General features: G+C 33.5%; 2 protein-coding genes and 1 long non-coding RNA gene across 3 annotated transcripts; all 3 read right to left on the bottom strand.

The window, feature by feature from the left end:
* Positions 1–605: 605 nt before the first annotated feature.
* Positions 606–3518, bottom strand: LOC120169144 (probable disease resistance protein At4g14610). The gene is made up of 3 exons (XM_039177363.1): positions 3316–3518; positions 2581–2991; positions 606–1455 (listed from the first exon to the last, which is right to left on the bottom strand). The coding sequence occupies exons 1-3, from the start codon at positions 3516–3518 to the stop codon at positions 606–608; spliced, it is 1464 nt and encodes a 487-aa protein (XP_039033294.1).
* A 22-nt stretch (positions 3519–3540) lies between these two features.
* LOC120169143 (probable disease resistance protein At5g63020) lies at positions 3541–5208 on the bottom strand. The gene is made up of 4 exons (XM_039177362.1): positions 5079–5208; positions 4635–4870; positions 4423–4496; positions 3541–4264 (listed from the first exon to the last, which is right to left on the bottom strand). Exons 1-4 carry the CDS (start codon positions 5206–5208, stop codon positions 3541–3543), a joined length of 1164 nt encoding a protein of 387 aa, XP_039033293.1.
* A 75-nt stretch (positions 5209–5283) lies between these two features.
* Positions 5284–9207, bottom strand: LOC120169127. Its single transcript, XR_005520639.1, has 3 exons — positions 8958–9207; positions 8648–8775; positions 5284–5395 (listed from the first exon to the last, which is right to left on the bottom strand). It is a non-coding gene; the product is annotated as an uncharacterized LOC120169127 (long non-coding RNA).
* Positions 9208–9937: the final 730 nt, after the last annotated feature.

The raw sequence follows: 9937 nt of genomic DNA, 5'->3' as shown, positions 1-9937 counted from the left end.
TTCATGCTCCATTCTTGCACATCTGGTACCTTTTTCAACATCAATCCAGCTTTTACCAAGAATCGAGATTTTGCGATACGCAATGCCATGTCCCTTAAAAGATCATGCATCTTTACAGTTCTTGCATGTTCTCCTTCAGTAAAAACTTCTAACAAACAATGCTAATGAGTCTATTCATTATTGCACGACCATTGTCATACTCTGCCTGCATGCTATCCATTTCTTCCACAAGCCCTTCTGCGATCCAAAGTTGAATAAGACCTTCCTCCACAATTTCCTTGTCTTCTGGATATAATGCAAACTGAGGAAACAATCTTGAAGTTTGGATTCTTTAAACGATCATAACTAAATTGTAATTGTTGGAACACTTCATCTTCGAATCCATTAACACTCTTTTTGCGTAGACTTAATTCTTTTAGTGCATTCCTCCATTCCGAGATGTCATCAATGCCCTTCAGACAAGAAGCTATAGTAATATTCCAAGGGCAAACCTGCACAACGTTTAGCAATTGATCTTGCAATTGGTTCCGCCCCTCGAATATTGAGAATATCACAACCCGCCTTCTCTAAGAACAACTCCCATGCCTCTTCTTCCATCAGAGGCTTCACTTTAATAACTCTACAACCCACTTGTCGACACACATCGGCTGATCTGTTGTCAACACTAATTTAATCCCATTCAAGTACGACTCAGGAATTCCTATTCTCTCAAGGTAAACCTTCTCCCATAGGTCATCCAAGATCATCACAAACCTACTCTTTTGAGACAATGTTTCAAAGAGAATCCCTGCCCTCGTTGTTTCATCTTCATCACCGTAAAATTCTACTCCAATTTTACTAGCAATGTCTTTCTGCAGTTTAGAAATACTCATCTCCTTGGATACAGTGATCCAAATCACAGTATCGAATTTTTCGGTCTCTTTTAAGAGTTGGTTGTTTATAACCTTCATGATGCTTGTTTTCCCAACGCCACCCATCCCCCAAACTCCAATCTTTTGAACTTCGTCATCCATCAAGCAATGCCAGATATCTTCAACGCATACCTTTACAGCTTCACCTGATAAATTTGTTGTCGACAAAACTTGTCCGATCCATTGAGGATTGTCAACCACCAAACCTCCATGAAATTTACCGTGTTGAGTAATAAGTTCAGAAGCTTCCTTTATACTCTTTAACACATCTTCTCCGTGAAATCCACGTGTAAGAGCACTGCTTTCACCAATTCTTCCATCAAGGTCTTGTACGTCACCATTGATTCTTTCAACATTTTCCAACCATATCTGGACTTCAGCCTTGAGTTTCTTTCTTGGCTGCAGCTCTGTTCTAATAATAGATTCTGTATCTTCCTTAAGACCATTCAATTCCTTTAATTTCCTTTTAAGGTCCTTCATTCGCTGATCAAAGCTTCTATGATTGTCCAAGTGTTTATCTATCTTATTCAGGACAAGTCCATGGCTGCAAATCACAAGCAATATGTTAGAAACTAAATAATAACGCATCATCAGGTGAATGTAAATAAAAATGACTAAAAAACAATTTCATTTAACCCAATTTTTTTAAGGAAATAATTATGTAAACAAATAAATTTTACCCTCTCATGAATAATCAAAATAAATTAATAGGGCATAGATATATAGAGTCGATCCCTTGAAATTAGCTTGTCATGGTTAATTTTTTTAAACAAAAAAGAAAAAGGATAACATTAAGAAATACTTGTTACGGTTTAAGTTGTTCGGAGATGATGACTGGGCCGAACCACAAATAAAAAGAAAAGCAGCCAAAAGGCGTTCCTTACTTGCTGATATGATGGCACACCGCTAGAAGAGAGGCACTCCAAAGGGTTCCTTCACGTGTAATTACAATCATGAAAAGGGAACTCTTTTGTTGCGGTTTATGAGGTTTGAAAGAACAATACAAAATGTGAAATGCAATATATACCTCTTCTAATTAACTTGAGAGGAAACGATGACCGGAGAGAAGCAGCCAAAAAGGTTCATTGTTAGCTGATAATATGTGCCACTCCCAAGGGTTCTCTTGAATCACCTACGCTTAAGGAGTATAAGGACTAGTGGCATAATTTTATTATTTTCCTTTAACTTCAAATAAAAGGGCAAAACTAAAAAATCGAACATATAAAAAGATGATAAACGAACATCTTAGAGAACGCTAAACGAACATGTTGGTAAACGCAAAACGAATATTCGCGAAGGATAAATAAACGAACACGAAACATTCAAAATAAATAAACGAACAAAAACACAACATTAAAAAATTAAATGAACACGAACCGAACATGAACACCTTAAAAATAAACAAACGAATATGGACATAACTTTATTTGTTCAAGCTCGGTTCATTGATACCGCTAAAATAAATAATTAAAGATAATTTAGTAATAATTCCACGTCAACTAAATTTAAATAAATAATTTCACCATAAAAAGTGTGCAAATAATATAATAAAATGAAGTATAAATAGAGTAAGAATTCATCAAATTAAGCTTCTCTTACATAAGAAGATAAAAACACTGCCAATGTTACAAACTCAACTGCTCCGTTTCATCCTCCCATTACCTTTTACCAAAATCTCACGAAGGGGTCGAAAAGAGACTTGGGTTGGGGACCATCCCATTCCACTGATTCCCACCACTCCTTTGGTCTTATCCGAACTGAAAGATAGAAATTTGCAGATGCAGATGGTGGGACATTATCAAGTTTGGGAAGATTAAGACCCGTCCTCTTTAATTTTGGACAGTCTACAATCCCAATTTTGTCAAGAGAATCACAAACCAGTACTCCACCAGCACTGCAAATGCTCTTCAATTCCGGTAGATCACTCAACGACAATAGCCGTAATTGTGGAAGATGAAACTCCGTGATAACCATTCCACTTTCCTCCGGTTCAACTTCTGATGTTATTATTTCCTCCAATTGCCTACACCCACCAACTCTAAGCTCTGTAAATTTAGCGGCACACAGTTTGGGGAGAACACTTTTTCATATTCCACAATCATTTATATAAAGAGATTTAAGAGATGAAAAGGAGGAAAATGAGAAGAGGATAAACCTGGAGAAAAGCGGGTATTCTTCGCTGCAATCAACATTGCAAAAGGTAAAATCCAATCCCTCAATGTCACGTGGAAGCACAATCTGGTAGTTATGGATGTTACAACCTTACAACAATTTCTTTTCCTTCTTTTTTCATATTCAGAAGACGGATCAAAATATATCTCCCACGAAGATTGTGTATTGACGAGGCTCTTCTCGGCCACGACAAGCTTGGAGATACATATTTAAGTTGTGCCAGTCATAAAACCTCCCTTCAAGAGTTCCCTGCAGTTTCTTCAATCCACCAACCTCCTTTCCATTTATCAGAGTTTCACCGACGATCAAGTCTTGAAGACAACAGAGTCTTGAAAGTACTCCATTCGGGATCTCATTTAGGTTCTTTGACTGATCCAGATTTAGATGCTCGAGACTCACCAGGTTTTCCATTCCTTCAGGGACTTGCTTGATCATTGTCCTCGAAGATCCAACTTCCTTAAAACTCCAAGATTTGACAACGATGGAACATTCCATAATTGTTCACATCAGCAAGCAACAGTGAAGTGAGGTTCTTCAAATTTGATAAGAATGCGGAAGATCTTGATAGGATTGGAGGAAAGATCAAGAATCTGAGCTCATTCATATCATCGAAGAAGCTTTCTGGAATACTTTCTATGCAACAATCAGAGAACAACAATGTTGTGAGCCCGAGACACTTCGACAAGGAACTTGGAAGACTCTTGATAGGGTTGAAGGAAAGATCAAGAACCTTAAGTGCATCCATATGCTTGAAAAATCCTCTGGAATACTTACTATTGCACTGAGACAACAACAATGTTGTGAGCCTGGGACACTTTGGGGGTGACATTTCCAAGGGTATATACCACTGATTCCATATCAACGAAACTTTCTCTAGATTCATGCTCCATTCTTGCACATCTGGTGCCTTTTCTAACTTCATTCCAGCTTTTACCAAGAATCGAGATTCTGCAATACGCAATGCCATGTCCCTTAAAAGATCATGCATCTTTACAGTTCTTGCATGTTCTTCTTCAGTAAAAACTTCCAACAAGCAATTGCTGATGAATCTATTCATTATTGCGCGACCATTGTCATACTCTGCCTGCATGCTATCCATTTCTTCCACTAGCCCTTCTCTTATCCAAAGTTGGATAAGATCTTCCTCTTCAATTTCCCAATCTTCCGGATATAATGCACAACTGAGGAAACAGTCTTGAAGTTTGGACTCTTAAACGATCATAACTAAATTGTAATTGTTCGAACACTTCATCTTCGAATCCATTAACACTCTTTTTGCGTAGCCTTAATTCTTTTAGTGCATTCCTCCATTCCGAGATGTCATAAATGCCCTTCATACAAGAAGCTAGAGTAATTATTCCCAAGGGCAACCTGCACAACGCTTAGCAATTGATCTTGCAATTGGTTCCACCCCTTGAATATTGAATATCACAGCCCGCTTTCTCTAAGAACAACTTCCATGCCTCTTCTTCCATCAGAGGTTCACTTAATTTCTCTACAACCCATTTTGTCGACACACATCGTCTTTTCTTGTTGTCAACACTAATTTACCCCATTTGACAGCTCAGGAATTCCTATTCTCTCAAGTGAAACCTTCGCCCATAGGTCATCCAAGATCATCACAAACCTACCCTTCTGAGACAAATTTTCAAAGAGCATCCCTGCCCTTGTAGTTTCTTCATCTCCAGAAAATTCTACTCCGATTTTACTAGCAACGTCTTCTGCAGTAGCAATACTCGTCTCGTTGGATACAGTGATCCAAATCACAGTATCGAATTTCCCCCTCTCTTTTAAGAGTGGTTGTTATAAACTTCATGATGCTTGTTTTCCCCACGCCACCCATGCCCCAAACTCCAATTTTTTAACCCCATCATCCATCAAGCACTGCCAAATCTCTTCAACACAGGCCTTTACAGCTTCACCTGATAATTTGTTGTCGATAAAACTTGTCCGATCCATTGAGGATTGTCAACCACCAAACCTCCATGAAATTACCCTGTTGAGTAATAAGTTCTTCAACTTCCTTTATACTCTTTGACACTTCTGTGTGAAATCCACGTGTAAGAGCACTACTTTCACCGATTCTGTCATCAAGGTCTTGCACTTCGACATTGACTTTCAACATTTTCCAACCATATGGACTTCCGCCTTGAGTTTCTTTCTCGGCTGCAGCTCTGATCTCATTATAGATTCGGTGTCTTCCTTCAAACCATTCAATTCCTCCAATTTCCTTTTAAGGTCCTTCCGATGTTGATCAAGGCTTCTATGATTGTCCAAGTGTTTATCTATCTTATTCAGAACAAAGTCCATGGCTGCAAGTCACAAGCCATATGTTAGAAACTAAATAATAAGCATCATTAGGTGAATGTATCTAAACATGACTAAAATATAACTTCATTTTATTCTAAAAAATGTTTAAGAAATTATAAAGATTTAAATCAAGAAGTTTCACCCTCTCACGAATAATCAAATTAAATTAAACAGAACTTTAAGAGAGTGAAATTTCAAAATTTAAAGGCATAAAATAAAATAATTAATAAAAAATGCAAAAAAAAACTGAATTATAAGATACTTTTTGGGTACATGGTTGTCTATAAACAAAATTTAACAATAAATTTAAGGTCTATTGACATAATGAATAATCAAGTGCCTTTTTTTTCTTTATAGTTGACTAATAATAAATAGTTTAAGACGAATACGATGGTGATTTCAAATCGACGATCGGCGGCGTCGGAATCGGGTTTGGAAGTTGTGTGCGAGAGGAAGAATTTGGGAAAATTGATTTTGTTTTGAAAACAGAAATCGACCTCAATAATTAAGGGGAGTTTTGTTCTCATTAAAGGTGTTGTGTTCGAACAATTGCGTTTACAAGTACGTGCGTTGTCAATAATTAAAAAAGATTATGAACATCTTGTAATCACCTAAACTATTTTTAAAAATTAATGTGTTTTATCTTTTTGTTATCAATCATTTATTACAACTAATACTATTTATTTGGCATTATCATTTACAATATTCAATCTTTATGATAATGAAATTTGCTTTCATCTTTGCTGTTATGTTTCTATTAATCTGATTAAAAAATAAACTAATAATTTATTCTTAGATTTCCGATATTGAAAACATGCAAATTAACAATCTAAGGCTATCTCCAACCCTCATCTCAACTCTACAGCATCTATATCCCTGCTCTAAAGATGAAACAATAATTCATCTCCAGCACTATCTCTACGTTATCAACAACTCTACTTTATTCACAATATTTAACTATTATAATATTGATTTTGCAAATATAAAATAAAACATATACATTTATAATAAATATCAAGATAAAAAGTATAAATCAAACATTCATAAATAACATTGCAAAAATACAGAGAAAATTGGAGAATTAAGATCTCTTCCTTCTACAATTGGAGAATTAAGATCTTGCAATTTAATCTACTTGAATTTATTATATTATGTTTAATTTTTATTTTATTGTTTAGAAATTACAATAAAAAATAAAAGATAGAATAAAGAGAAAATAATGCAAAAAATCAGAAAAATAACAAAAAAATGTAGCGCAGCTACAGTGCAACTCTACATGTAGCGCGCAACTGTAGCTGGAGCACTATCTCTACTCCAAAGTGGCGATCGGCTGGAGCAATATCTCTACTCCAAAGTGGAGATTTTCTTTACTCCAGCGATGCGTGGAGTGGTCTAATGCAAATTGATATAATTGTAAACTAAAGTGATGCTACAATAATTAAATAATTTATAAGGGTATTTTAAAATGATTTTACAAAATACTTTTAGTCCAATTAATCAAAATTATATTTAATTTACATTTTAATAAAAATCTATATATTTCCTTTAATGAAAAATTAAAATACAAAACGAAAACTAAAAGTTAAATTCTAACCATAAGGAAATTATCATTAACAAGAAAAAGGATAATGTAATCTTAAAATAATATAAAGGAAATAATTTTAATTAAACATTTTATGAGTATTTTAAAAGAATTAAAAAATATTAACTTTTTAGAACACAAATCCTAAATAATATGTAGGGTAAACTATAATGGTGACCATTTAACTATTGTCATATTTCATTTTGACCACCGATGCTTTGATTTAACCAGTCAGATCAGTCAACTATTTAAATGCTTCAATCAAGTCACTATTCGTTGACTTTTAATGGGAGAGCTGATGTGGCAATTAAGAACTTGGTATAATTACATATTTAGTCCTCAATATTTATACATTCTATCAATTTGGTCATAATTTAATTCAATTAAAATAAATTTAATCTCCAATTAGATGATGACTTGTGTCACTACCTGATTAGAGAATACTTTTTTAAGTTTTATTTATTTAATCTAATGAATTTTTCATCCAATAAGGTGGTCACCAACCTATTAAAGAGAGAAAATAAACGGGAGGAATGCATTAGGGGCATCAAACCTAAGACATTCTAAAGCCAAGCACGCCTGAACCACTCGGCTAAGCCTCCCATTTGGTTCTATATTACAACATGTTTTATATAACTTATTTCAATTAATGATAGGAAAAATGAAGTGAAAATGATATCAAGAAGATTCAAACCTGAGATTGTAAGCATGGATGAAACAATCATAACTACCAAGTCAAATCACATATTTAAAGAAGATTTTTAGTATCTTTTATATATTCGTATTTTTACAAAAAAAATATTTATCATAATATTGTTATTGATATAAAAATAAAAAAAAGTAATTCAGATGACATTTAACTTTTAATATTTTTAAAATTTTAAACAAAGAGAAAATAATATTTATTTTCAAAACAAATTCAATATTTTTTTATATTTTTAAACAAAATTTATGAAAGAATTCATTTCATATAAAAATAAAAATATTTTTATATATTAAAAAATAAGTTTTATATTTTTAATATTTTTAAACAATTATATTTAATGCGAGATTCAAAAATATATAAAAAAACATCGAATTCAGTTTTAAAAATAAAATACTAAACTTATTTTACTTTGTTTTAAAATATAAAAATATTAAAAATAAATAAATATCATTTGTTTATATGAATATATATAAAATACCAAAAATTTTATTTAAATATGTGATTTGACTAGGTGGTTATGATTTTTTTCATCTATGCTTACAGCTCCATATTTGAATCTCTCTGTTAGCATTTTCATTTCATTATTTTTTTTTTGTCATTAATGGGAATAAATGGTTGTCCCTTGTTCCCATATGTAATGGGGTAAGAGGAGATAAGATAGTAGGCTACCCCCAACACTAGGTTAAGAGCAGCTTCCGACCTCCAAATTATGAAATATCCTTTATCTAAAGGTTATCTAAAGGCTAATATGGTGTCTCAGTTTAATTCCTCCTTTGGTTTATCTTCTCTTTAATTCGGGGGGTAACATGTGTCTTCATTTTATTGGCTAAAAAATTATTAGATTAAATAAATAAAAATTAAGAAAATATCTTCAAATAAGGTAGTTCTAAATATGAAAAGGAATCTATTATACAGCCCTTTATGAGCTTTGAAGAAGAAAAAAGAATGTTGAAATTCCATATATACCCCTTTTGAGAAGCTTGTTCGAAGTCGATGATCGGAGAGAAGCAGCTGATGAAGAAAACGGCCAAATGAAGTTGCTTGGTTTGCAGAAGAGCCGCTATTCACTCACCTGAGCTTAAACTAAGCTTCACCTTCAACACAGAGGAAAGCAGTGCGAAAGGTAACATGTATCATCATCTTATTTGATTAAAAATTTATTAAATTAAATAAATAAAAATTAAGAAAATATGTAGTTCTAAATACAAAAAAGAATCTATTCTACAGCCGTTTATAAGCTTTGGGGAAAAAAAGAATGGTTAAATTCCATAAATACCTCTTTTGAGAAGCTTGTTCGAAGACGATGATCGGAGCGAAGCAGCTGATGAAAAAACGGCCAAATGAAGTTCCTTGGTTTGCAGAAGAGCCGCTATTCACTCACCTGAGCTTAAACTAAGCTTCACCTACAACACAGGAAATTTCTGGGAAAATATGAGGAAGCTCCGCTGCAACCAACTTTAAAGAAAGAAAGGTAATGGAAAATTCTTTCTAGGAAAATATGAGGAAGCTCCGCTGCAACCACTTTAAAGAAATGCAAATAGAAGCTTGGTTTGAAATTATTGCCCTTCTTTACTGCTTTTAAGTCGTGTTGTGCCCTAACTGTCTGAAATAATGTTGGAGCCGTAGAGCCTGACATTATTGACTAATGAAATCTCTCTTCTTTCTTTAATTTTCTATGACAACGATGTTCACGCGTCTGCTTTGGAAGCGGTCCCTCTTTAAAATATTACATTATTGAATTAATTTCAGAAAATGTCAAAAATAAAAAAAGACCCAAATCGAAAACCAATGTCAGGATCTTTGAAAAGATGGAAGCAATAACATTGAAATAATTTACCATCAAGCATGAAATTTCTCAGGAATTATGAGAATCAAAACAAACTGAGAGTTAGAGATTGAAGTTACCTGATAATTCTGTTTGCCACGGAAGAAAAAACACGAAACCATCATGGAAAGGATCAACAATTTTCCCATAAGGGAAAGCAGGAGAAAGTGCCAAGTTGAAAGAAGGAAGCTGCCATGGAAGACTCCCAAATGTAAAGAAGATGACCTAATTTTAATAGTATTTATTCAAAGAATCTTAATCATTTGTCAATAAGTATTTGAATAAATTACATAACTATATTTTCTCTCTTATTTTATTCAATTTACTCTATTCATAAACGTCACGACTTAAATTTATAATCTGGTTTAAGAGATCTGATGTCTCTTTAGTCTAATTGTCAGTAAAAAAATCATATATTTGAAAACATGTGT

Source organism: Hibiscus syriacus, unplaced genomic scaffold (genome assembly GCF_006381635.1).
Source record: "Hibiscus syriacus cultivar Baekdansim isolate YM2019G1 unplaced genomic scaffold, ASM638163v2 tig00111754_pilon, whole genome shotgun sequence".
NCBI classification, from domain to species: Eukaryota; Viridiplantae; Streptophyta; class Magnoliopsida; order Malvales; family Malvaceae; genus Hibiscus; species Hibiscus syriacus.
This window is presented reverse-complemented; position numbering and strand designations above follow the sequence as displayed.